General features: G+C 68.8%; 9 protein-coding genes across 9 annotated transcripts; 6 read left to right on the forward strand and 3 right to left on the reverse strand.

Moving 5' to 3' along the window:
* Positions 1-625: 625 nt before the first annotated feature.
* On the forward strand, positions 626-3138 carry RHOBADRAFT_53796 (uncharacterized protein; the record flags this gene model as incomplete). The annotated part of the gene is made up of 12 exons (XM_018417010.1): positions 626-1038; positions 1113-1300; positions 1361-1673; positions 1775-1877; positions 1952-2027; positions 2109-2184; positions 2246-2294; positions 2362-2405; positions 2521-2579; positions 2651-2676; positions 2755-2771; positions 2852-3138. The coding sequence occupies 12 exons, from the start codon at positions 626-628 to the stop codon at positions 3093-3095; spliced, it is 1608 nt and encodes a 535-aa protein (XP_018270913.1). The 3' UTR covers positions 3096-3138.
* Positions 3139-3455: 317 nt separating this feature from the next.
* On the forward strand, positions 3456-5903 carry RHOBADRAFT_48529 (uncharacterized protein; the record flags this gene model as incomplete). The annotated part of the gene is made up of 7 exons (XM_018415150.1): positions 3456-3659; positions 3795-3831; positions 3953-4174; positions 4261-4718; positions 4852-5041; positions 5115-5245; positions 5322-5903. The coding sequence occupies 7 exons, from the start codon at positions 3456-3458 to the stop codon at positions 5538-5540; spliced, it is 1461 nt and encodes a 486-aa protein (XP_018270914.1). The 3' UTR covers positions 5541-5903.
* A 431-nt stretch (positions 5904-6334) lies between these two features.
* On the forward strand, positions 6335-11882 carry RHOBADRAFT_44387 (uncharacterized protein; the record flags this gene model as incomplete). Its single annotated transcript, XM_018414400.1, has 10 exons — positions 6335-7257; positions 7330-9139; positions 9211-9297; positions 9362-9945; positions 10012-10248; positions 10318-10518; positions 10590-10744; positions 10834-11214; positions 11285-11438; positions 11537-11882. The coding sequence occupies 10 exons, from the start codon at positions 6335-6337 to the stop codon at positions 11880-11882; spliced, it is 4878 nt and encodes a 1625-aa protein (XP_018270915.1).
* Positions 11883-12220: 338 nt separating this feature from the next.
* RHOBADRAFT_53798 (uncharacterized protein) lies at positions 12221-14305 on the reverse strand. Its single transcript, XM_018417011.1, has 6 exons — positions 14239-14305; positions 14022-14135; positions 13850-13954; positions 13070-13777; positions 12556-12989; positions 12221-12471 (listed from the first exon to the last, which is right to left on the reverse strand). The coding sequence occupies exons 1-6, from the start codon at positions 14287-14289 to the stop codon at positions 12261-12263; spliced, it is 1623 nt and encodes a 540-aa protein (XP_018270916.1). The 5' UTR covers positions 14290-14305; the 3' UTR covers positions 12221-12260.
* A 274-nt stretch (positions 14306-14579) lies between these two features.
* RHOBADRAFT_53799 (uncharacterized protein) lies at positions 14580-17244 on the reverse strand (the record flags this gene model as incomplete). Its single annotated transcript, XM_018417012.1, has 4 exons — positions 14580-14839; positions 14937-15687; positions 15755-15930; positions 16023-17244. 4 exons carry the CDS (start codon positions 17242-17244, stop codon positions 14580-14582), a joined length of 2409 nt encoding a protein of 802 aa, XP_018270917.1.
* Positions 17245-17533: 289 nt separating this feature from the next.
* On the forward strand, positions 17534-18423 carry RHOBADRAFT_44390 (uncharacterized protein; the record flags this gene model as incomplete). The annotated part of the gene is made up of 5 exons (XM_018414401.1): positions 17534-17549; positions 17638-17953; positions 18022-18083; positions 18168-18253; positions 18331-18423. The coding sequence occupies 5 exons, from the start codon at positions 17534-17536 to the stop codon at positions 18421-18423; spliced, it is 573 nt and encodes a 190-aa protein (XP_018270918.1).
* A 1481-nt stretch (positions 18424-19904) lies between these two features.
* On the forward strand, positions 19905-20847 carry RHOBADRAFT_66494 (uncharacterized protein). Its single transcript, XM_018418985.1, has 5 exons — positions 19905-19917; positions 19979-20059; positions 20130-20290; positions 20372-20459; positions 20540-20847. The coding sequence occupies exons 1-5, from the start codon at positions 19915-19917 to the stop codon at positions 20768-20770; spliced, it is 564 nt and encodes a 187-aa protein (XP_018270919.1). The 5' UTR covers positions 19905-19914; the 3' UTR covers positions 20771-20847.
* Positions 20848-20889: 42 nt separating this feature from the next.
* Positions 20890-23202, reverse strand: RHOBADRAFT_36826 (uncharacterized protein; the record flags this gene model as incomplete). Its single annotated transcript, XM_018413388.1, has 4 exons — positions 20890-21436; positions 21528-22029; positions 22075-22991; positions 23063-23202. 4 exons carry the CDS (start codon positions 23200-23202, stop codon positions 21289-21291), a joined length of 1707 nt encoding a protein of 568 aa, XP_018270920.1. The 3' UTR covers positions 20890-21288.
* A 1815-nt stretch (positions 23203-25017) lies between these two features.
* RHOBADRAFT_44393 (uncharacterized protein) lies at positions 25018-25646 on the forward strand (the record flags this gene model as incomplete). The annotated part of the gene is made up of 1 exon (XM_018414402.1): positions 25018-25646. A coding segment is annotated over one exon (629 nt), but the record flags the coding sequence as incomplete, so codon positions are not given.
* Between the last annotated feature and the right edge of the window lie 21 nt (positions 25647-25667).

Raw genomic sequence — 25667 nt, forward strand, 5'->3', positions numbered from 1 at the left:
GTCGAGGAGCTCGCACCGCCACCTCTCCTTCTCTGTGCACGGCTCTCGCCCCAGAGGGGCCACCGAGTAGCTGGTGAACACCCGAGCGAGTTCTCGAGAGCTGGGGAGCGCGGTGAGGAGCCATGCGAGAGAGCAGCTCGGCCCACTCGGCTGACCGCGGAGTGCGGGGGGACGACGAGCTGCTGCCGCTTCTCCCTCCTCGTCACCACCCTTGCACGCTCGTACAGACACACCTGTCTGCTCGACAAGCTTTCTTCTACTCGCCGCACCCACCAGGGCGACCACCGGCGGCGCTCCCTGCGACCCCGGCAGCCTCATCGCCGTCCCGCCATCCTTCGACACTGCGCCGCGACGACGCCGTCGAGACGGGCCGGCCTGGCCTGTATCGGTACATCAACCCTCCTGAAGGCGACCCGAGCGGCGGCACATCCTTCAACGGCCTCCTGGCGGCCTGCACCTCGTCGACGCACCGTGCCCTCCTGCTCGACCCCTCCCTGTCACCCTCGTCCGACCTATACGCCGGTCGCCGGTCGCCTGTACCCTTCCTGTACCCTACCCTGACCGACCTATACCACCCGCCGACCCCTACCCGACTTCCCGACCTCGACACCCTCCTCCTCGAACCATGCCGACCGTCGCGACCGCCTTTCACGAGTTTGACGAGGCGTACAAGCGCTCCGGCCCCTGGTGGCGCGACCGAGGGCTCGTCACGCTCAACCTCGCCCTCCTCGTCATCTACATCACCCAGGGAAACAATGGATACGACTCGGCGCTCATCTCGGGCTACCAGGCCATGCAGCCTTGGCGAGCCGACCTCGGCAACCCTTCGCCGTCCAAGATCGGGTTCCTCAACCTCGTCGCGTACTGCGCCGGCTTGTCGACCGCGCCCATCGCCGCCTACGCGTCGGACCGCTGGGGTCGGCGCCTGTGCCTCCGGTACGCGGCCTTGACCATGGTCGTCGGGTCCGTCCTGGGCACCTGTGCGGGCGAGGGCAACACGTCGGCCTACGGGCTCTTTCTGGGCTCTCGAGCGATCATGTGCGTCCCCTCTCTTCCCTCCCTCGATGGCGAGCCCCGAAAGAGGCGCGAGAGCTGACAACTCGCCCTCGCAGTGGTTCGGGCCTCGCCTTTGCCGTCATCATCTCGCCCATCCTCCTGCAAGAGCTGCCTCATCCGTCGCAGCGCCAGACCGCCGCGAGCCTGTTCAACACGTGCTACATCCTCGGCAGCATCGTCGCGGCCTGGACCATCTTCGGCACCGGGTCGCTCTCGACGTCTTGGTCCTGGCGCATCCCTTACAGTACGTCCAGCTTCCTCCCGCTCTCTCGGCGCACATCGACTCACCCAGGCTCTCGCACAGTCATCCAGATCGGCCCCGCCATGTTCGCCCTCGTCGCCGTCTTCTTCGTCCCCGAATCGCCCCGGTTTCACCTCGGTCGCGGCGACGAGCAGGCCTGCCTCGACTTTCTCGTGCGGTACCACGGCAACGGCGAGGAGACCGAGCTCGTCCGGTTCGAGTACGAGGAGATGAAGGACACGCTGCGCAAGGAGCGCGAGGCGACCCAGTTCGGGTGGTCGATCCTGTGGGCGACGTCGGCAAATCGGCGACGGACGGCGCTCGTCCTGTGGGTCGGCTTCTGTCAGTGCATGTCGGGCCAGGCCATCATCACCTTGTACGTCCCCTCCTCTCTTCCTCGCCGCCCTCCCCCCTCTCCCTCTCTCTGTCTCTCTCTCTCGCTGTCGAGCCTGCCCTGACGACTTGCCTCCTGTGCAGCTACTACACGAGCATCCTCTCTCTCGTCGGCTTGAAGGACACGCGGCGAGTAACAGGGATCAACGGTGGCCTGCAGATCTTCAACTGGATGGCCTCTCTCCTCGTGCGTCCCTTGTTCCTCGCGACCGCCTTTCTCCCGGACTCGCGACTGACTCTTCGCGATACTCGACGTTACAGGGAGTGTGGCTCGTGCCGCGAGTACCTCGTCGCAAGCTCCTGATGACGGCGTGGGTCGGCGTCTTGGTCTCGAACGGTGTGTCCCTCTCGCCCTCTCCTCTTCCTCGCGCCGTCCTTGAGAGCCCACCCTGACTCGGTCTCTACCCACCCCTTGCAGTGTGGCTCATTGTCGCGTCGGCCTTGTACGCCCAGAACGGCGGCAAAGGCGCAGGCATCGCTGCCGTCGTCGCAGTGTGCGTCGACCGGCATCTCCCTCGTCCCTGTCGCAGCTCACCGACAACGGCGCACCCACAGATGGCTCTACGACTTCTTCTTCAACCTCGTCTGCGGGCCGCTTTTCTTCGTGCGTCCCCTCCCTCATCTGGCCCGCGCACGGACCTCGACGCACTGACAAGCTCTTTCCCCCGCAGAGCTACACGGCCGAGGTCCTCCCGTTCTACATGCGCGCCAAAGGGTGCGTCCACCTTTCTCTGCCTCTGTCTGCGGGCTGGTCGTCGTTGGGCACGGCCTTGCCACTCGACGCCGTCGGGCGGCCCAGTCGACCCTCGCTGACCTCGCGCACCGCGCAGCATGATGGCCAACGCCCTCCTCACCAAGTCGCTCTCCATCTTCAACTCTTATGTCAACTGTGCGTCCTCGCTCCGCCTCTCAAAGCAGGCGACCTCGGCTCACGCGTCATCTTTGTCTTCCCCCTCGCAGCGGTCGCCCTCGCCTCGATCGGCTGGGTGCGTCTCTTCTCTCCATCTCTCTCGGCCCCGAGTCCCTCGTCGCCGTTACTGACAATGTTCTCGGGCGCCTTGCAGAAGTACTACCTCGTCTAGTGCGTCCCGGTCGACCTGACCTTCCTAAACGTCCTCGGGCGGCGTACAGCATCCTGACGACGCCTTCTCTGTCCCGCAGCACCGTCCTCATCGTCATACAGCTCGCCGGGTGGTACGCCCTCGCCGTCAACACGAACGGGCTCACGCTCGAGGAGATCGCGCTCCTGTTCGAGAAGCCCGAGGGCGCCGTTCCCGATGTCGACCGCGCCGTCGCCGTCGCGCACCTCGCGCATCTCAAGTCGAACAGCAAGTTTGACGACGAGAGCCTGAGGAGCCCGTCGACGCCAGGAGAGGGCCCGTCGTCGTCGTCGCTGCGGAAGTAGAGGTCTCTCGAGCCGTCGCCCCTGTTGTTGTCCCCTCTCGTCGTTTCTCTGTCTCTCTCCCTCTCTCTTGTCCTCCTCGGGTTGTCTGCTATTCATAGGGTTCCACAGCGGCAGTGCCGAGAGAGCACAAAGCTTGAGCGAGCGGGCAGTGCGGCAACTTTGTGAGGGGCGACGCGGTTTGACGTTGACGTTTTGACTTGGTTGCGGCGGTTCGATTTGTCCGACGCGGAGAGAAAAACCGACGAGAGGGGGAAGCCCGAGAAGCGCTTGACGAGCGAGTGTGAGCGGCGGCGGCGGAGGAGAAGAGTCACAACTGAGCCTCTCCTCCTCGCTCTCCCTCACCACAGCACCAGCCCGACCATGTGCCCGACTGCCGCTGCCTCTGCCGCCGACCCGGCCCCCGTCCCGACCACCGAGGGCGCCGTCCCGCCCGAGTTCACCCCCATCGACGCTCATGCGCCCTCGCAGCCCGAGGTGGCCGCCAAGCAGCAGCAGGAGAACGGCGCTCCCGCCGCCTCGCAGAGCAACCCGTACGCCCCGCGTGCCTCGGACTACCTCTCGAACGTGAGTCCCACCCCTGTTACTCGTCCACAGCGCGTCGAGCGAGTCGTGAGGCGGAGCAGCTCGACGAGGGGGGTAGCTCCGCCGACGGCTTCCGCCTCTCAGCGACGCTGCTGACCTTTGAGCCTTGTCCTGCAGACCTCCAACTGGAAGATCATCGAGTCGACCCTGCGCGGTGAGCCCTCGCTCTCTCCCCTCCCCCTCCTCGCCTCTGTCGCCTTCGGGCCGAGCGGGAACGAGCTCCGTCATCTATCGCCGGTCACGCATCCACTAACTGGGGCTGGCACTACCCGCAGAGGGCGAGCAGTTCGCCAATGCCTTCTTCGACACCGAGACCAAGATGAAGATCGCGCAGGCCCTGAGCGACTTTGGCGTCGAGTACATCGAGCTCACGTCGCCCGCCGCCTCGGAGCAGTCGTTCGACGACTGCAAGCGCATCTGCAACATGGGCCTCAAGTCCAAGATCCTCACCCACATTCGCTGCCACATGGACGACGCCCGCAAGGCTGTCGAGACCGGTCCGTCCCTCTCTCCCTCTCCCTCTCCTCCCAATCCCTCCTCCCCCACTTGCCACGGAAGCTGACCATCCATCGTCCCCTCGCAGGCGTTGACGGCGTCGACATTGTCATCGGCACCTCGTCGTTCCTCCGCAAGTACTCGCACGGCAAGGACATCACCTACATCATCAAGTCGGCCGTCGAGGTCATCGAGTTCGTCAAGAGCAAGGGCATCGAGGTCCGCTTCTCGTCCGAGGACTCGTTCCGCTCCGACCTCGTCGACCTCCTGTCGATCTACCGCGCCGTCGACAAGGTCGGCGTCAACCGCGTCGGCATCGCCGACACGGTCGGCTGCGCCAACCCGCGCCAGGTGTACGACCTCGTGCGCACCCTGCGCGGCGTCGTCTCGTGCGACATCGAGTGCCACTTCCACGACGACTCGGGCTGCGCCGTCGCCAACGCCTACTGCGCCCTTGAGGCCGGCGCGACCCACATCGACACGTCCGTCCTCGGCATCGGCGAGCGCAACGGCATCACGACCCTCGGTGGCCTCATCGCCCGCATGGCGCGTCCCTCAGTTCCTCTGTCTCTTCGTCCCCTCGAGCGTCGGGCTCTGGCTCGATCGAGAGGTCGCGGCCCGACGTTCGCTCGCCGCGAGACGACGTCGCTCACTCTCGCCCCCTACCCTCCCTCTCTAGATGGTCGTCGACCCGGTCTACACCAAGGGCAAGTACAACCTGCCCATGCTCCGCGAGGTCGAGAACCTGGTCGCCGACGCCGTCCAGATCTCGGTCCCGTTCAACAACCCGATCACCGGATTCTGTGCGTTCACGCACAAGGCCGGCATCCACGCCAAGGCCATCCTCGCCAACCCGTCGACGTACGAGAGTGCGTCCTCCTCTCTCTTGTCTCGTTCGAGCTCTCGAGCGCAGGCCCTGACCTATTCCTCGTTCGCGCGCAGTCCTCAAGCCCGAAGACTTTGGCATGTCGCGCTACATCGACATCGGCTCGCGCCTGACTGGCTGGAACGCCGTCAAGTCGCGTGTCGAGCAGCTCGAGCTCGACATGAGCGACGACCAGGTCAAGGACGTGGTGCGTCCCCTTCTCCCTCTTGGCGACGAGTCGTCCTCGAGCCGGCACTCACCTCGACTCTTCCTCGCTCGCGCAGACGGCCAAGATCAAGGAGCTCGCCGACGTGCGCACCCAGAGCATGGACGACGTCGACACGGTCCTGCGCGTGTACCACCGCGGCATCTCGTCGGGCAAGCTCGGCCTGCGCCAGCCGGCCATCTTTGACCAGCTCCTCGCCGACCACAAGAGCGAGGCCGGCTCGGTCAACGGCGACGACGCCGAGGGCCCGGCCAAGAAGAAGGCCAAGGTCGCATAAGGCGCCCGCGTCGAGCAGCTCGCAGTCGGGTCGGTCGAGGAAGAGGAGGAGGGAGGAGGCGGCGCGAGCGCGCAGAAGTGCGGTGACTCGCGCTCGCGCCGGCATCAAGGAGGTTTCACGACGACACGACGACGGTCACCACCACCCCCTCCTCTCTCTCTCTCGACGGCTCGCCCCAGTCGCGGCCGCAAAAGTACACATTCTTGTCTCCTTCCACCTCCCACGCTCTTCCTCCCCCTCGAGCGCACCCTTCCTCCTCGTCGCTCTACGTTCTCTCTCTCTCTCTGTCTGTGTGTCGGACCGAGTTTGGGGCCACGTCGACGGGTGCGGTTCGCTGTAACATTTTGCCTGCCTTGCCTTGAGCCCTTGAGCCCGCTCCCTCTCGAGAAGTACTGCGAGGCTGGCCAGTCGCTGCATTCGGGTTTCACGAGCTGCGCGCCGTTGCGAGAGAGATCTGCGTGGAAAACCGGCCAAAAGAGGGAGCGCTCGATCACTCTGCAGAGCGCGCGGTGATGAGGGTTGCCGCCTGAAACGGCCCTGGCCCGCCTCCCTCTCCCTCCTCTGCACTGCTGTACCGCCCAGCAGCCAGCGCACCAGTTTCGGCTTGCTCTCCCGTCCTCCCCCGTCCCGCGCACGGTGCGTGCTCCCCTCTCCCTCTCCCTCTCCGCCCGGCCTGGACACCCCGCCCGGCCTTCTAGCGCAGACTCGCAGGGCTGATCAAGATCTGCACCCTCGCCCGCGCAGGTCCACCACCGCACGAGCGCAAGGTCCCAGCAGCCGCAGCCCACCCCGCGATGCGGCCCTTCCTCTCGCCCGCCCTCCCAACCTCCGCCGAGCAGCCCTCGTTCGCCGACGAGGTCGAGCAGGACCTCCGGCGCCGCGAGAGCTCTGAAGCTCCCGCACACCTTAACGGCGACACCCTGTCGGCGCCCTCGGTCATCTTTCCGCCGTCGGCGCAACCTCCTCCCCGAGACGGGGCAGCAGCGGGCGAGAGTCGCGTCGCGGTCGGCATGGAGCCCGAGTTCAGCAGCAGCAGCGGCGACGGCGCTCCCCGCACCAGGTCCATCCTCTTCCCGGCGTCGTCGTCGTCAACGCGCCCAGTCAGCCAGGTCAGCGGCAGCACCGTCCTTCCCTACGACGACGACCGCCGCTCGCCCGCTCGCCCGACGCCGCACCCGCTCTCGGCGCCGCCGCGCGCCTCGAACGGCCACGACCTCGCCGGCGAGGCGTCGAGGATGACGCGCCCGCAGTCGCAGTCGAGCCTGCGCTACCGCGCCGCGCACCCGAGCCGCATGGGCAAGCGGGCGTCGACTCGCTCGCTCGTCGGCGAGCCGCGCGACGACTACGTCCGCGCGTCGGACCCGGGCGCGCCGCGTCGACTCAGGAGGGAGCGGTCGCGTTCGCTCGGCGACGACGAGTCGGGGCGCGGGCCTCGGCTGCGCACGCTGTCGGGCCCGGGCAAGGTCAGCGGGGCGGTGCTCGAGGACGAGGACGGCCTCGACGACGCCGACGCGACGGGCGAGATCGACTTTGATGGGCGCGAGGACGGCGAGAACGGGTTCGGTGCGCGGGACGGACAAGGGCAGGAGAGGGAGAACGGCGACCTGTCGAGCGAGGAGGCGTGGTACTTCCTCCGGTCGCTCGTCGGCCAGGAGATCCAGCGCGAGGAGGACCTGCTGTGGAAGCTCAAGGACCTGGATGGGACGAGCGGCGTCGAGTGCGTCCACCGTTCCCTCCTTTTCCTCGCGCCCGTCGCCGGACCGAACCTGACGAGCTCCACTTCCTGCAGAGACGGCGAGAGCATCGACCCGGCCGAGGTCCCCATCCTTCGTTACCTCATCCGCCACTTCCTCCTCACCCTTCCCCTCGTGCGCGACACCGTGTCGGACGGCGACGTGCCGGCGTTCTGGGTCGACGGCCTGCACCCGATCATCCGCTCGCTCCACGACGCCGACCTGTCCAAGCCCGTCGACCGCGGCTACCAGGGCGTCGCCTCTCGCCTGTACGGCTCGTCGTGCCGCAACGCGCTCGAGCGGTTCGTCACGGCCGGCCTCAAGCTCAGCAGCGCCTCGTACGACGCGCCGACCAACCTCGCGACCCCGACCGCGCCGGCGATGCTGCCGCAGACGAGCGCCACGTCGTCGCAGCGCTACAACTTCCAGCCCCTCGTGCCGCCACCGTTCCCCGAGTCGCCGACCGACTCGTCGTCCCCGAACGGCGTCAAGGCCGCACGCCCTCTTTCGGCCGCTCGGTCCCCCTCCTGGTCCCGCCGCTTCTCGATCAGCCGCATCTTTGGCGGCGCAGCAGCAGGTCCAGCCGGCACGTCGAGCCCGCCGCGCCTGCCGCCGCCTGTACTCGCATCGCCGCTCGTCATGACGAGCGCGTCGTCGTCGTCCGAGACCGAGAACGGCGCCGACTCGCGCCATGGCTCGACGGGCTCTCGTCGCGAGTCGGCGGGCCCGGCACGCCCCGACTCGGCCGTGCTCCCGAGCATGCCCTTCCTCGGCGCCGCCACCGCCGTCGTACCGGTCGCCGCAGCGGGGCAGTCGGCGTCGCGTCGCTCCTCTGCGGCAGCCGAGGAGCTCGAGGAGCTCAGCCTCCAGCCGACGCGCTCGCAAGCGGCGTCGACGCACGACGCCGAGAGCTTCGTCACGGCGGGCGAGGGCAGGGCGAGCCGGGCGAGCCACAGCGTCCACGACCACGACGACGGCACCCTGCGCATCCCGCCGTCGGCGCCCGCCTCGACCTACGCCACGCCGGCTTTGACGGCCGGGCTCGCGACGTCGCCGGCATTCTTCGCCGAGAGCGGCGACAACGGCGAGGCGGTCGACGGCGACGGCCTCGGCCCCTCGTCGTCCCAGGCGACGACGCCCAAGCAGCAGCAGTCGAGGTTCCTCGAGGGCGACGAGGCGACACGACCCGCCTCGACGTCGACCACGACGACGCCGGCCGAGCCGTACGTCGTCGACGAGTCGTCGCAGGCCACGCCGTCGCTCGCGCCGCCCATCCCGAGCGTCGTCCTCCCGTACCAGGCGTCGTCCACGAGCGCGCCCAAGGCTGCGGCCTCGAGTACGCCGTCGCGCACCACCACGACGCCGCTGCGGCCCGTCAAGTCGCCCGAGCGGCAGTCGACGCTCGAGCCCGCACCAGACGCTCGCGCCTCGACGCCCGCCAAGCTCAACCACAAGTTCAGCTTCGGCGGCCTGCTCAAGGGCATCCGTCGCTCGTCGGCGAGCGGCGGTGCGAGCGGGTCCGACTCGGCCTCGCCGAGGGCCTCGCACGACGTGGTCGCCAGCCGGCGGCTCCCGCTCGGGCCCTCGACGCCGCAAGAGCGAGGCGACGTCGTCGCGCACTCTGGGCTGCCGGCCCAGTTCGTCCCGCCCGTCCTGCCGCCCTCGTCGGGCGACGGCACGCCCGGTTCGGCCGCCGAGTACGAGCCGAGCTTGCCGGCGCTCCCGCCCGTCCTCGTGCCCAAGGGCGGCGCAGCATGGCCGTTCGACGCGGCTGTGCCGTTCCTCCAGGGCCCCGAGTTCGAGCACCTCAAGTGGGGTGGGTTCGAGGCCGACGTCGTCGGGTGCCGCAAGAGCCTCTTCTCGCACGTGCGTCCACCTTTCTCTCGAGCCGCATGCCTCTCGCGGTCCGTGTCCTGACCCTCTAGCTGTCCTTGCAGAGCTTCATCATTCGTGTGCGGCGACCGGGCCGTCTCGACGAGTTTGTGCTCCGCACCGAGGCGCAGTTCCTCAAGTTCTCGCGCAACGTGCGTCCCTCTCCCTCCTCTACAGCCATCGTACCCTCCTGACACCTCTCTCGTCGTCACGCAGATGCCCAAGCACTTCCCCGAGGCGCACCTGCGCCGCATCCCGGCCGGCGCGCCCAAGAACGACACGGTCATCCGCCCTCGCCCTAGCCTCGTCGGCATGCCCAGCGCCACCTCGCTCCAGTCGGGCGCCGGCACCGAGCTCGGCCCTCGCAGCCACTCGCGCCTCGTCAACGGCCTGCGCGCCGCTGCCGCCGACCCGCACGGCTCGCCCTCGACGACCATGAGCCGCCCGCCGACCCGCTCGAGCGTCGGGTCGACGTTCACGCGCAGCCTGCGCGCCCAGTCGGTGCACGCCCAGAGCGAGTCCAAGACGGTCCGACAGCGCAGGTCGCGTGCGGCGAGCCTGTCGGCGTCGGCCCTGCAGCGCCCGCAGTCGGCGGTCGGCAGCTACCGCTCGTACCCGACGAGCTTCGGCTCGCGCGCCATCATCCCCGCCGAGATCGGCAAGAAGATGCCGCCGCACGACCCGAGGCGCCGTGCGCTGCGGGCGTGGCTGCGCGACGTGCTGAGCGTGCGCGGCGTCGGCCACCACAAGGAGACGGCAGCGTTCCTCCTCGCCGGGTCGATCGTGCCAAGGGATGCAGAGTGCGCTCTCGTCGACATCCCTCTCCTTCAGTCAAACCGTTACTGACTAAGCGTGCCCGCTCGCAGCGTCATGGACATCGCCAAGCGCGAGGCGATCGACGACGCTCGCCGCAACGCCCGCTCGAACGACGCCTACTCGTCGGTCGACAGGGTTCGCGCGACGAGGGAGAGCTTCTCGGCGGTCGAGGAGGAGGTCATCCATGGCGAAGGCCTCGGCGAGATCTCGGAGGCGCTCAAGACCAAGCGCTCGATCGACGAGTTGCCGCTCAAGTACCAGCAGGTGCTCGAGGGCCTTCGCTTCGAGTGCGTCTCTCCCTCTCTCGCCCTCGCTCTCCTTCAGAGTCGTTCCCTGACACGTTCCCGTGCCTGCAGCTTCGCGGCGACCATCTACGACGCGCTCGTCGGGTCCGAGACGTCGAACATGACCTTCGCAAAGCTCAAGGCGCTCCACTCGACCTTCCCGTGGTTCATCGTCAAGCAGGCGCTGCGTCTCAAGGGCTCCAACTTCATGGCGCGTCGGCTGCAGGACATCCTCCTCTCGCGGCCGCTCGGCGGCAAGAGCCTTCTCCAAAAGTGCGTCCTCGACTCTCTTTCTCGAGGGGGCAGTGACGAGTTCGCGGGGCCTGACCACCCTCATCGTGCAGGATCCTCGCCATCACGCTCGACGACGACCCTGTGCGCCTCGCCAAGGAGATGGACCGCCTCCAGGTCCGCATCGGCAGCGCCGTCATGGTCGAGAAGCTCAACTTGTTCGTCCACGACAGCCGGGAGAAGAAGGCCATCATCCGCCGCTATGCCGGTGCGTCCCTCTTTCTCTCTAAAGGAGACGTCGAGGAGGATGCATGGGTCCAGCAGAGCGTTCCTGACCGACCTCGTCGCCGACCACAGAGGAGAACAAGATCGAGCTGGTCCTCTGCATCGTGCGTGGCGCCGACGAGCCTCGCCTGCCTGGCTTCGAGCTCGACCGCATCACGGCCGCCAGCAAGGCGTACCGCAAGTGGGCCAAGACCAACCCGTCGCCGGTCGCCAAGCTCCAGGTCCGCGACTCGGACATCCGCCTCGTCCTCGACCTGCAGGCCTACCTGCGCCTCGCTTCGCGAGACCGCGACGCGACCGTCCTGCGCCAGCTCCTCGCCCAAGAAGATTTCGCGAGCGCTGTCGAGGTCTTGGCGCACCCGCTCATCGCTCTCATCAAGCGCGTCTACAAGGTCGGCCACGGCGCTCAGGCCCTCACCGACCTGCAGACGTTCCTCGACCAGCTCATCATCAGTGCGTCGACTCTCGCTCTCCCTCTCTCTCCTTTCAGCAAGCACCTTTGACTGACACTCGCTCGCCGCAGTCGTCGAGGCCCTCCGCAGCCGCATCCAGGACCCGCAGAAGAGCGTGCGCGTCATCGCTCGCCTCCTCCAGCGGCATCAGCAGAACCTGTACTCGTTCGTGCGTGCGGTGCACCGCGGCGAGACGGTCATCGAGGAGTTCTTGCAGTGGGCCTGGTGCGCTCGAACCCCTTCTTTTTTCTGCGACTGTCTTCTCTCACTCGAGGACTTCTCACTGACTCGTCTCTCTCCCTCTCTCTCCCTCTCGTCTGCAGGACCGCCTCTGTCTTCCTTCGCCGCGGCCTCGCGCAGCCCATCGACCTCGACCAGCTCGTCCCGCCCGAGGGCGAGGGCGAGGAGGACAAGGCGTACCTGCTCGAGGAGCTCGAGGACCTCGTCTCGTTCCACCGCGCCAAGCGCCTCGACGCGTTCCAGGCGGCGTGCAGGCGTGCAGCCGGCGACGTCGACGCCGACGACCCGATCCTCGTCGAGGGCGACGGCAAGGGCCGCAGCCAGGTCGAACCTTGCGTCGAGCCCCGACCACGCGCGCCGCGCCTGTCCGAGGTGCCGCTCTATGCTGCGGCGTTCAAGGACCAGCTCAAGAGCGTCTTTGCGGTGTGAAAGTGCAGGCGAGGTCGAGGTGGATCGAGCGGGACCGTGCGAGGAGAGGGAGGGAGCGAGGAGCTAGTTTATCGTTTCTGTTGTTCATCCGCCTCGGGCGGGCTCTAATTTATCTGTGCACTGCTCACAGCAACGAGCGAGAGCAACGAGAGCAGCGAGAGCAACGAGAGCAGCGAGAGCAACGAGAGCAGCGAGAGCATGCCTGCACGACGGCGAGCAGAGCCAAGGGCGCAAGTCGGGCCCAAGTCGGGTGGCGCTTTCTCAAGCGGCGCTCTCTCTCTCTTTGGTCCTCTATCTCTCCGACGACTTTCTGGCGCACAGCTCGCTCGTCGCACAATGAAGAGTATACGCAAAGATGCAGAGAGCGACCAGGCCCAGCTACTTCTTGCGCCCGCCGCCCTCGAACCCAGGTCGGCCCTTGGCGCGCGCCTTGCCCGTCGTGCTGCTCGCCGTCTTCTTGCCCTTGCTCTTGGCCTTGAGGACGCCCATCTTCTTGTCCTTGGCCTGCTGCTTGCGCGCGGCGAGGTTGGCGTTGCGCTTGGCCACCTTGTCCGTGATGGTCTTCTCGACCGTCGCCTTGCGGTCGACCCTGCGCGCGACAAGGTTCAAAAGTCAGGGCTCGCTCGTCGACAAGGAGGACGGGGAGAAAAAAAGGGAGAGAGAGAGGACGTACCATGCCTTGGCGCTCTTCTTCTTCTCGCGCTCCTGCCGCTTGGCCATCTTCTTCAACCTCGTCTCGTCATCGCGGACCTTGCCGCCCTCGGCCTTGAGCAGCACCTTCTCCCACCGCTCCTTGTCCTCAGTCTTCTCGCGCTTCTCGGGCTCGAGCTGGTCGAGGCGGTCCTTGCGGCGCTGGAGGATCTCGAGCGCCTTGTTGGCGTCCTTGGGCAGGTCGTGGCGGTTCTTCTTGAGCGTGCCCGCCGCCGCCTGGAGCTTCTTGAGCTGCTTGGGCGTCAGGCCGGCGTCGGTTGCGCGCTCCGAGTTGGTGGCAAAGTCAAGGTTTGAGAAGGCGATCGAGTTGGGGTCCGACTTGGACGTCGACGATGAGGAGGCGGCGGCGGCGTCGTACGAGACGAGGGCCGAGTTGGCGGCATCGGGGGCGTCGGCCTGTCGACGAGGATGCTTGTCAGTAACGCACTCGGGGAAAAGAAGGGAAGGGAAGGAGAGAAAGAAAAGGTCGGGCGTACCTTGGCCTTCTTCCTCGGACGCTCGTCGTCGCCCTGCTGCTGCTGCTGCTGGTCCCGCTGCGGCGCGCCCACCTTTCCACCGCCCTTGCGGCCGTTGCTCGGCTCGTTGGCGCGCTTCTTGGCACCCTCGCTCTTCTCCTGGAGGCGGCGCTCCTTCATCTTCTTGCGGCGGTTGTCGCGCAGCGCGGCACGGCGCCGACGCTCGGCGAGCAGGTCGTCCTTGCTCGTGACGGCCGCGTCGCCCTCGTCCTCGCCCGACTCGTCATCGTCGTCGTCGTCGTCGTCGCTCGCGGCCGACGCCGCCTTCTTGGCGCCGGCCTTGCCCGCCTTGCCCGCCGCCGCCGCCGATGCGCCGCCCTTCTTGGCCTGGATCTCGGCGATCCGTCGCTGGAGCTTCTCGCGCAGCTCGGTGATGGTCGGCGCGGGCCCGTCGCCTGGTTGCGGCGCGTTGCGGCTCTTGAGCACGCCGGCCGCGTCGAGCTCGAGGAGCTCGCCGTCCTCGTCGTCCGAGTCGGCAAAGCCCTCGTCGTTGGGCGAGTCGGCCGCCTCGTCGTCGTCGTCCCACTCGCCCTCGGACGCGCCGTTCATCTCGGCGTCGGACGACTCGTCGCCGCTGTCGGCATCGGCGGCGCGCTTCTTGCCCTTTGCCGCGGCCGACAGCTTGGCCGCCTGGATCTCGGCGATCGTCTTGGGCTCGTCCGGGTCGTACTGCGGGTCGGGGCGCGAGTGTCAGTCAAGGGCTGCACGGTGTGGGACGAGAGGAGCGAGGCGAGGACGCACCCTGGCCAACTTGGCCTCGCGCTTGGCCTCGTTCTTCTGGGCGCGCAGCGTCTCGTCCTGCTTGGCCTTGCGAAGCGCCTTCTTCTGCGCCTTGGTGAGCTTGCCCTGTGTACGTGTAAAGTCAGCCGGCCGTCGAGGGGACGAGAGAGGGAGAGAGAGCGACGCGACGGACCTGCGGCACCTTGGGCTGGGCGTCCTCGTCGTCCGAGTCGGGGCGGAGGTAGTACTTGGCCGGGACGTGCTTGAGGAGCTCGTCGAACGAGGCGTTGTGGGCCTCGAGGCTGGCCTGCACGGGCGAGAGGGCGAGGCGGACGCGGCGCGGGGTGAGCCTTGAGCTCGGAGGGCGGGGAGGGGAACGAGGAACGGAGGAGAGACGAGGGTGGGCGCACCTTGAGCTGATCGGGCTTGGGAAGCGCCTGCTGTGCTGCTGCGGGCGCCATGGCCGTGTCGGAGTCGAGAGGGAGCGGCGAGCGAACGGGCGGAGGTCGAGCTCTCTCGACGAGGCGATGAAGACGGACCGCATCCGACTCTCGCTCGCCTGGCCAGGTGCACGGTCTACAGCAGCTCGTGAGCATCTCGAAAGGTCCACAGAAATGCGCCACGGTCGCAGCGACACGAGCCGTCGGGTCGCTCTCCTCGCACGTGCACTCGCGCACCGACCTCGTCTCGCAGAACGAAAACCACGCATTGCACTCGAAGCGACCTCACACCGACACCTCCACGCACGCACTCAGCTCTTCCTCCCTCTGCCCCTCCCCCTCGCACCGCCCCTCGCGCCCCTCCTCCCCCATCCTCCTCGACGACCCTTGCCCCACCCGCCCCCGCTCGCGCGCCCCTTGGCCTTGGTCGTCGCCGGCGGCGCCATGGCGTCGAACGCGCGCGCCTCGTCGTCCGAGCCGTACCCGTCGTCGTCGTCGCCGTCGCCCGCGTCGTGCGCGCCCGCCGAGGTGCGCGAGCGCTTGGGCGCCCTCTGCGCGTACATGCTCTCGTCTGCGGGCAGGGCGGGCGCGACGAGGTCAGTGTCGAGTCGACGACCGGGATGCGCAGAGAGACAGAAGAGAGAGAGGGAGAGGAAAGAGGGACGCACAGCCCTCCTTGTACGCGCGGCTGAGCGTCGAGATGTAGATGCTGCCCCTCGGCGGCGAGCTGCCGTCCTCGGGCGGTCCCGGCCGCCTCGCGCTGTTGACGGCACCTTCTCCACCTGCGACGGCACCCGTACGCCTCGCCACCTTGGCGCGACGCTGCAACTGCGTCGACGACGGGCCCGCGACGATGACCTCGTCGTCGTCGTCGTCCTCGTCGTCGTCGAGCAGGTCGACGACCTCGGTCACTGTCTTGTGCAGCGCGGCGTCGGCCTCGTCCCACGCCGCGAGCGCCTCGTCGTCGTCGATGAAGCCGTCGTCAAAGTCGTCGTCGGCGGCCGGTGGCGCCTGGCGATGCGGGCGCTCGTCGGCCGGCTCGACGTCGTCGCTGTCGGGCACGAGCATCGCCTTACCCTTGCCCTTGCTCTTGGTGCCGGCGGCGCGAGTGGCCGAACGCGACACGCGCGGCGACGAGGACGGGAACAGCTCGGCGGCGAGGCCCTCCTGGACGGGTGCGGCGCGAGGTGCCGACTTTGGCGCGGCAGCACGGGTCCGTGTGGCCGATCCGCCGGCGGGAGGCGGTGGTGCTGCGCCTGCGGGGCGGAAGGCCGAGGCTCGGGTGCGGGAAGGAGGAGCAGCGGCGGCGGCGGGAGGAGGGGGAGCGTCGTCGAGGACGAGCTGCGAGTCGGACGAGTCGAGGTGGGCGACGGCGTCGAGGCACGCGTTGGTATGTGCGTCGAGGTCGGAGAGCGGGACCTGGACGGTGCAGCCGAGTCAGTGAAGGCCCTGGTGACGCAGGGTCCATCGTGAGAAGAGGACGTACGACCTGCTTGCAGACGGGGCACTCTCCTGCCGCCTCGACCGCCTTGCCCTTGCCCTTTGCCGACGCCGAGGTCGAGGTCGACGCGCCGGCTTGCGGCGTGCGCGTACCGCTGGGCGCAGGCTGGAGTGGCAACGTCGTCTGCTTGGTCTTGGTCGTCCGCTTCGCCTTGAGCTTGGCTGCGCGCACAGTGACACACACGTTCGTCAGGACTCGTTCAGGGACACTCGAGACGAAAGAGAAGGAGAGAGTGAGTGAGAGAGGGACGCACCGAGCGCCTCCTCCTTCTGCCGCTTGCTCTTGGCCGCGACGGGCTCGTACTTGCTCGGGCCCACCTCGTCGCTCCCGCTGCTCACGCCGCTGCTGCTCGCCGGCGCAATCTCGTCATCGTCGTCGTCGCCGAGCACGAGCATGGCGCGCTGCTCCGACAGGGCGCGCAGCGCCTTGCTCGCCGCGCCCGCCTCGAGCCGGGTCGAGGGCGCGCCCTTGCGCCTGACCGGCTGCGCCTCGACGCCCCAGAACGACTCGGGCGGCGCCGGTTGTGGCGGCGGAGGCGCACCGGGCGGCGGCTCGAGCTGCGGCGACGGCGAGCGGTCGTCGTTGGCGGCCGACGAGCGGCGCTTCTTGCGCGTCGACGAGGCGGCCGCCGTCTTGGTGGCCGAGGTCGACGCGATGTTGCGCACGGGCGGCACCTTCTTGGCCCTCGAAGACGAGGCGGCGGCGGCGGCGGGCGCCTTGGCCGGCCCTTTGCCCTTGGTCGCCGACGAGGAGCGATCCGACACGGTCGTCTGCGCCGTGCTCGCCGACGTGCGCCTACGCGTCCTCGACGCCGCCGAGCGACCGCTCGAGTCCGACTCTGCCGCGTCGTCGCGGCCATCGGACGCTCGCCGCCGCTTGGCCGCCTCGCGCGGCGGCTCGTCGTCGTCGTCCTCGTCGTCGTGGTCGCGCGACTTGTTGCGGCGCGGCGGGGTCGAGCCCTGCCAGCCGTTTTGCCGCGCGAGCTGGCGCAGAATGTCGCCGTCCTGGTCGATCTGGCTCGCCGTCGGGAGCAGGTCCTGGTCGCGCGCGCGACGGCGAGTCGAGGTTGAAGGACCGTCGGTGGCGGTGCGGCGGCGGTGGCGCGGGCTGCCGCGACACTCGCCGTCCGAGTCGGTCGAGTCGGTCGACGAGGACGAGAGGGTGACGTGCAGGTTGGACCGGCGCGCGACCGAGGGCTTGGGCGCGGTACTGTGCTTGCTCGTCGAGGCGACCGGTCCCGCCTTGACCCTGGCGCGCCCACCCGCCCGGTGCGCGCCGCTGCTGGACCCGACGACCTCGAGGTCGGACGAGGCGCGCTTGCGGCGAGGGCGGTCGGCGTGTGGGTCGTCCGAGTCCGAGTCGGAGGGAGGGCGGATGCTCTTGCGGCGCTTGGCGGGGCGAGTGCGGGCGGCCGAGCGGTCAGGGTTGCGCGGGTTGGCGAAGAACGAGTCGACGTCGTCGTCGGAGGACGGCATGCGCCCGTGCGGGCTGTCGCGGCGGGGCGAGCTGAGGTCGCGGGACGCGATGAGGACGCGACGAGCCGGGGGAGAGGTCGAGAGGGGAGGGGGCGGTCGGCGGCGAGTATCGCTGGTCGAGGGCGTGCAGTACAGTCGGTCAGGCACTAGCACGATACCCTCGAGCTCTGTGAGCGAGGTGGGAGCGAGACGAGGAGAGAGGCGACGACGAGGCGGTGTCAACACGGGGCTCGCCTCGTCGTCGACCACCTCGTGCAGCACAAGGACCAGCGCAGCCAGGCACTCTGCCATGAGCTACTACTGCGGTCCGTCCCCTCCTTGTCCCCGCGCCCTCTCTCGTCACTCACTCGTGCTCGTCCTCCTCCTCCCCACACCTCGCTCTGGCGCTCCCAGTCCTCGTCGGCACGCGCGACTGCCCGCTGTACGAGGCCTTCCTCACCTCGAGCAAGGCCGCAGCCTCGACCACCATCTCGGTCACCAACCCGTCCCCGGCCGTCCCCTCGGCCTTCTCCATCTTCGGCGCGACCCTCCCTGCCGCCGCGACTCCATCGTCCGCGCAGCTCGGCGCACCGCCACACGCCGGTCACGCGCCTCAGAGCACCGTCGGCTATGGGACCAAGACGGGGCCCAACGGCCGGCACGTCATGCAGCTCGTCGCCCACGCCAGCCTCGACGTCGTCGAGGACGTCCAGTGGACCAACGGCGGCATGTGCGTCCCCTCCGCCACTCGTGTGGTCCCTCTCGAGACACTCTCACTGACCCGGCGCCCGTCCTCAGGTACCTCAAGTCGATCGACAAGTTCCACGAGTGGACCGTCTCGGCGTGGCTCACCCCGGGCGGTGCGTCTCGCGTTCGCTCTGTCGGACTGGGCGCTCTCTCCTGAGCACGCAGCCACTGACTGTGGCGATCCTGCCGTCTCACAGGCGTCAAGATCCTCCTCCTGCACGAGCTCAAGAACGACGACGGCATCCGCCTCTTCCTCCAGGAGGTCTGGGAGACCTACGTCAAGGTGCGCCTTCGCCTCGTCCCTCTGTCGTGCCCCGCCCCACTCGAGACACTTCACTGATCCCCCCTGAGCGCCCGCAGACCCTCCTCAACCCGTTCCACGAGCTCAACGCGCCCATACGCAGCCCGACTTTCGACGCTCGAGTGCGCGCGAGCGCAAAGAAGCACCTGTGAGCGTCGGCGGCGGGCCGTAGAGGCGATGTAGCGTACGAGAGGCTGGCTGTGCCCCGTGTTGTAACGATCTTTGGCTGCGTGCGCGAGGCGTGAGGCCCGAGAGCGTCCTTCTCTCGCTCGTCTACCGTCCTCGAGCTCTCTCTCTCTTCTTTTGGGAGGCGCGGGCTCTCTCACGCTCCCTCGGTCATGGAGAGCCTCTCGCACTGTCGTCATCGAGAGAGAAGCTCGCACTGTCGTCCCTCGTTCGCGTCCGAGCCAATTCGAAAGAATAGTAAGTCGCCCCTTGACTCGGTTTGTATTCAAAGTCGGTTCGAACCCAGCTCCCGTCGAGAAAAAGTCCCAAAAATAATAGTTAAAGTCGCCAAAATCGGACCCCATCTCCACGCCGACCGGCCGCAGACTGGCACCGACCAACTCTCGCTCGGCACGGCAAAGTGGTTCAGGAAACGCGCTCGATTGCATCGCAGACATCTCCTCGTTCGACCTGGCGCAAGCAGAACACCTCAACCACGCTAGATCAAGAGATGGCGTTTGAGAGAGGGTGCGCAGAATCCCCCTGTCTCGAGTAGGTGGCCGGGCGCACGGACGCCTCCGCCCCGCTGCCCACAGGGGCACGTGAGGGCGGGCGCGGCCTCGTAGAGACCCGTCCGCGACGGCTCGACTCGATGGGCCGTCGGGACGAGTGCGACGACGAACAAGGACTCTGTGCGGTCCGGGAACGCTCGACAGAGACGCGGAGAGCTTTCGGAGAGGAAAGGGCGCCGTCGCGCGGCGCAGCAAGGGCGCGAGGGGAAGCTTTCGGGGCCGAGAAGGGGGAGGTGCCATCGAGGGCGCGACTAACCTGCGGCGCGAGGTCGAGAGGGTCAGTACGCAGCTGGGCGGGGAGCACAGATCCACGTAAAGGTCCTGCAGGGAAGAAAGAGGGTGCGCGGGACGTACAAAGGACAAGGTGAGCCGCCTCGAGGTCGAGAGCCAGCCTCGCGCCGCCCAGAAGACCGCCCTGCTCGCGTCGCGCAGCCGTTCCGCCTGTAAGGTGACTGAGTCAGTCCGCCGAGACCCCTGCATCGCCTCGCGAGGTAGCAGAGGGGGCAAGGGGAGAGGGAGAGGGGTGCCAAACACGGGGAGGCGGGGAGGAGGTGGACGCACGAGTCGCCCACAGCCCGCGCCGCGCGGCCGCCTGGCCCAGTAGCCTCCTTGATGCTGAGATAGTCCTCGGCGACGATCCCCACCGTCCCATGAGCCGTTTACACCAGTGAAGAGAGGTCGGTCGACGCGGGTCGCTGATGAAGATGAGGCGGTCGGCGGGCGACAACGAGAGAGTGGAGGGGCACAGACGCGGGGCTGTCGGGGTGTTGGACACTGCTGGACTACGCTGACACGCGCAAGCAGCAGTGCGAGGGGTGCGGCGGGTGTAGGTGCGGACCAAGGCTCGCGGGCGACTTCCTCCCGCTCTCGTGCCCCTGACCACGGCCACCTCGTCTCGCAGACACCATGGTCCGCACCTAGACCCCCATGTATCGCCCTCACAGCACCCGCTGACCCCTCCCGCACCCAGGCCGGCGCCAACGCGAAGCGCATCGCCGCCTCCAACGCCCGCTCGTTGCACCACCTCCAGCTCGGCTTCCTTGCCAGCGCTGTGAGCCTACCCTCTCCCACCCTTCCCTGTCAAGTTCGGCGAGCTGACTCTGGCCGGACGGCGCGCGCAGGGCATCCACCTCCTCCACTTTGCCCTGTTCACCTCGGGCCGCACTTACCGCCGCGTCCTCCTCTTTGCCGTCACCGAGGCCATCGCCGTCGGCCTGTGGAACCAGCTCAAGGCCATGGCGCGCAACGGCACCGAGCTCGACGGCAGCAAGGGCCTCGTCAGGTGCGTCCACCTGTCCTCTCCCCTCTCTCTCTCTCTCTCTCGCACTCGCACGCCCTGACTCGGCGGTCGCCTCGTGCGCAGCTACGCGTTCGACATCCTGTACGTGACCTGGTTCGTCCACGTCATGACGGCGCTCGTTAGCGCCCAGTTCTGGAAGCTCTACTGGGTTGTGCGTCTCTCGCTTCCTCTCCTCCTGGGCCTCGTTCCTCGTTCCCCCAGCGCTCACTCTCCTCGCCGGCGCGCACCCAGATCCCGATCTACGCCGTGTACCGACTCGGCTCGTTCGCTCTCCCGTACATCTCGCCCTCGCTCGCCGCCCTCGTGTCGGGCAACGGCGGCGCCAACCCGCTCGCGGCGCCCGGCGCCGGCTGCGCAGCGGGAGGAGGCGCGCCCGGCGAGGAGCCGCTCAGCAAGCGGCAGGCCAAGCGCAAGGCGAGGGCCGAGAAGGGCGACCCGAGGATCCAGATGCGCCGTGGCTGAGCGCGCGAGGAGGCGCGAAAAGGCGGACAGAGTTGAGGTGGCTCGTTTCTCGCTTGCATTGCAGTATCTCACGCATCTCACAAGGAGCGCGCAACAACGAGAGCGAGAGGCACAGTGAGGTACAGAAGCTGCGGGCAGTCCGTCCGTTGCAGGCGCTGGTCGTGAACGTGAACAAGAGGGGAGGGGCAAGGCCGAGGCCGTGTACCGAGACTGAGGTCAAACGAGGAGGGAAGGAGAAGAGGTGCAGGTGCGAGGGGACGGAAATACGAGGAGGGATGCTACAGCGGCGACGACGTTACGGAGGGAGGAGGGCGACAGGAGCCGGGGGGTCACAAGGTGCGAGTGCGAGGGTCGGTTCAAGGTCGGGTCGGGCGAGCGGTACTATGACAAGGGGAAGAACGAGAGGAGAGAGAGAGGGTAAACCGGATGAACGGGTACTGGGTCGACGAAGAAGAAGAAGGGCGAGAGGTCGAGATGGTCGGGTCCGATGCGCCGCGAGTGGGTCGAGTCGAGCGGCGCTACTGCGACGCCGTCGCAAAGTTGTGCGGGAGCTCGACGATCTTGATGCGGAAGAAGCTCTCGATGTTGCGCAGCATGTCGACCTCGGCCGGCGTGACAATGTTGAGCACCATGCCGCCCTTGTTTTGCCCGGTCGCGCAGGCGATGCTGCACGCACGAACGAGGGCATCGTCAGGACCTGTTCATGGAGCCGAAAGAGAGAGAGACAGAGAGAGAGAGAGAGAGAGAGAGGACGTACCGGTGCACGTACTCCTCGACGGCGCGAGGCATGTCAAAGTTGATGACGAGCGGGACCTGCCCGACGTCGGTCAGGCCTCGGCTCAGGGCGTCGTACACGACGAGGACGCGCTTGACGGCGAGGCCCGGGCGGTTAGGCTGCGTCGAGCGGAACTTGGCGACGGTGCCGCTGCGGGCCTGCGGGCCCATGTCCTGGTGGAGCGCGAACGCCTCGACGGCGCGCGTCCCGAGGCGGTACGTGATGGCCTCGACGGCGTCGAGCGACGACGCAAAGATGACGGCGTGCTCGAACGAGTGGTCCTCGCACAGGTCGGCGAGCGCCTCGAGCTTCCACTCGCGCGTCGCCGCCAGGCTCGTCGAGCCGTTGCCCAGGCCGGTGCCGTCTCGTCGACGGGGCCCGCCGTTGAAGCCAGGCTGGCCCGGACCGCCGACGGCGAGGTACAGGTAGAACTGCTTGAGGCCGCGCATCGAGCCGCCGCCGCCGGACGAGGGCCCGCCGCCGCCTCCTGCGCCGCTCGGACCGCTCATCATGCCGTTCCCTCCTCCACCGCCCTGCTGGCCGCCGCCGCCGCCGTCGCCGCCGCCCGCGCCGCCGCTGTTGTCGCGGCGGACGAGGACCTTGACGGGCTCCTTGAGCTGCAGGTTGCCGGCGAACGCGAGCACGTCCTGCGGGACCGTGCAGCTGAGGATGGCCATCTGGCGCTCGATCGTCACCATGGTCGGCGGCGCCGAGGCCGCCTGCACGCCCTGCGACGAGCCTGCGCCGGCGTTGCTGCCGAAGCGCGACATGGGCGACGACGCGAACGGCGAGTCGAACGCGCCCGGGAGCGGCGAGCGCATCATGAGCGGCGACGTCGACGCGCCGCCGTTGACCGACGCCGAGCCGTTCGAGCCCGAGCCCGAGCCCGACACGGGGACCGACACGGTCGAGGGCAGGAGGCGCGCGAGGTTGAGGACGTGCTCGGCGAGGTTGCGGGCGATGAGCTGGTCGCACTCGTCGACGACGAGAAGGCGCACGTCGCGCGTCGACAGGCCACCGCCGGTGCGGAGCGAGAACAGGTCGACGAGCTTGTGCGGCGTGCCGACGAGGATGTGCGGCGGCTGCTTCTGGAGCGCCTGCAGCTCGGACTGCATCTGCTCGGCGCCGCAGCTCGCGCCGACGCACAGGGCTGTGCGCAGCCCGAGGGCGCCGCCGAGGCCGACGGCGAGGCGCTGCGCCTGCGCAGCCTGGTCGACCGTGGCCGTGACGACGATGACCTGGACGCCGGTGGCCGACGACGAGGGCGACGAGGGCGACGCTCCGTCGAGCTGGGCGGCGAGGGCGGCGTGCGCGTACAGGATCTGGATGGCCGGGATCACGTAGCACTGGATGCGCTCCTGGATGGCCGGCGCCTGGGCGACGGCGTCCTGCCCGCGCACGATGCACGGGATGGCCTTGCCCTGGATCTTGGTCGGCGGGCCGAGGCTGCGCGTGCGACAGAGTCAGTGAACGGTCGTCGTGCAGGCGGAAACGAGACGAGGAAAGGGTCGACGCACCCGTACTTGGCGATGGCACGAAACAGGTCCTGCCCGACGCCGAGCACCTCCCACTTGGCGCCGAGGCTGCCCGGCGGGTTGTTGCCGCCGGCGACGCCCGGCAGTCCGACGACGCCGCCCGCCCCGACGCTGACGCCCATCGAGCTGCTCGGCCCGCCAATCATGGGGCTGCTCATGCCGCCGTCCCACGCGCTCGCGCTCTCGACGAACGCGCCGCCCGGTCCCGCGCCCACTCCTGCTCCTCCTCCTCCTCCTCCTCCTCCGCCGCCGCCGCCGAGCGCCGACAGGGGCGGCCCGCCCGCCGCGCCGCTCGCCGAGCGCATGCTCGCCGTGCGCGCGAGCGCCGTCCCGCTCGCGGTGCGCATCATGGGCGACGGCCTCGCGCCGCCGCCGCCGCCGACGCTCATGCCGAGGCCGGTCGCCGACCCTGCGCCGCCACCGACGCCGCCCGAGAGGCCTGACAGGCCCGAGAGGCTCATGCCGCGCTGCGGGACGGGCGCGAGCGCGCTCGAGTGCGACGGCGAGGACGACGGGTTGCCGTTGCCGCCGCCGGCGGCCGACGAGAGGAGCTGCGAGACGGTGCTCGACAGCTGCGAGACCTGGGCCGTGAGGAGCTTGATTTGCTCGTCCTTGGCGCTCGAGTGCTCGTCGCCGGGAAAGTAGCCCGCGCCGTTGCCGTGGGTGCCGCCCGGGGACGACGCCGGCTGTGCGACGAGCGACGACGAGGGCGAGCCGACGAGGCCGAGACCGTGCGCCGGGTGCAGGTGCGGCAGGCCGCTCGCGCCGCCGTACATGCCGCCTGCGCCTGCGCCGCCGGACCCGCCGGAGCGCGCGCCGAACAGGGCCTGCTGGCCGGGCGACGGCGACCGCAGCGTGAGCAGGGGCGAGTCGGCCGCACCCTGTTGCTGCGACGAGCGCTGCTGCTGCTGCTGCTGTCCAAAGACGAGCGAGCGCAGCTGGCCGACCTCGTCGCGGAGCGCGCGCAGCTCGGTCGACACGAGGCCCGACAGGCTCGCGACGTTGCCCTCGAGGGCGTGGACCTTTGTCGCGAGCGCGTCGACGGCGAGGAGGTGGTGGTTGCCGTTGCCGGCGCCTTGGGGAGTGAGGCCGTCGAGCGGGCCGGGCGACGAGGTGCGCGACGCGCTGCTCGAGAGGATGGTCGACTGCGAGAGGGCGAGCGACGACGTGTTGGTCGACGCGCCGGCCGAGGCGAGGTACGACGACGGGGCGAGCGAGTGCGGCGAGGGCAGGGTCGCGGTCGACGACGCGAGGTCGTGGCTCGGGTACGAGGGAGGCGGGAGCGACACGCTGTCGAGCGAGAGGGACGGGGTGGGCGGGCCCGAGCGCTCGCGCGTCTGCGGGAGGACGTCGAGGATGAAGCTCGAAGGGCGACTCTTCTGGCCGAACCCGCTGTCGCTCGACGCCGAACGCGCGAGGTCGACGCCGCCGTGGTCGAACGCGCCGGCGGGGAGGCCGAGTAAGGCGGCCTCGTGAGCGTGCTGCTGCGGCGTCGGTCCCCTGCGCGGCTGGCCAATGGTGCCGACCGACGAGGACGAGGGACGACGCGGTTCACCAATCGTGCCGGGCCCTTGAGCGGTGGTGGCGAGGAAGCGCGAGTCGTCTGGGGATGCCGAGATCTGGTCTGCCGGGTGGCTCTGGGCGGCGGCCTGGGCCTGGGCGGAGAAGAAGGGCGAGAGGTGCGAGGTCGAGGGGGACGGGGTGCCCGGCGCGCCAAAGGGCGAAAAGGCCATGTCGCGCAGGCGAGGCGTGTCTGTTGACGAGGTGGACGAGACGGGGACGCGACTGAGCCCGACCGAGAGCTCGAGGGCTCGGTGCGGGTTTCTGGCTGGAGGAGGGAGGAGAGGAGCGAGACGAGAGCGAGAGCGACACGGCCACTCGTCCCCCGGTCTCCCTCTCGAGCACACTCAGAGCCAGCGACTGCACACTCGACACCCATGGACACCATCACCAAGGGCCTCCGCCGCGTCTCCCTCGCCGCCCGCCCGACCCCTCGCTCCCTCTCCTCCCCGCGCCTTTTCTCGTCGTCGTCCTCATCGCACACCGCACCCGCACCCGCACCCGCACCACTCGAGCCGTACCCGTTCAGCTCGACCGCCATCACCGTCCCGCCCACCCCGGTCAACCCGGCCGCCCCTCCTCCTCGAGGCGACTCGCTCCTGCGCACCCTCAACGCCCACCTCACGTCCCAGCACCCGCACGCCGCCCTGTACCTCCAGCTCTTTGGTCGCCGCGACAAGAAGCGCCTCCTCCCCGGCTCGGTCCTCACCGTCACCTCGTACGCCTCGGCCCCGTCCCCGACCAACCCTTCGCCTCCGACCACCGTCTTCTCTGGCGTCCTGATCGCGCTCCGCCGCCGCCACCAGGGGCGCGACACGTCGATCCGCCTGCGCAACCTCGTCGGCAGGACGGGCGTCGAGCAGTCGTTCAAGGTCCTCAGCCCGCTCATCAAGGACATCCGCGTCGTCGCCAGGGCAGAGACGAGCGGCCCGCCCGTCGTCACAAAGGACGGCAAGGAGGGCCCGAGGCGCAAGGCCGCTCTCCCCGCCGCTCGCAGGGCCAAGATGTACTTGTCCGCGACCAACCC

Source organism: Rhodotorula graminis, assembly GCF_001329695.1.
Source record: "Rhodotorula graminis WP1 unplaced genomic scaffold RHOBAscaffold_7, whole genome shotgun sequence".
NCBI classification, from domain to species: Eukaryota; Fungi; Basidiomycota; class Microbotryomycetes; order Sporidiobolales; family Sporidiobolaceae; genus Rhodotorula; species Rhodotorula graminis.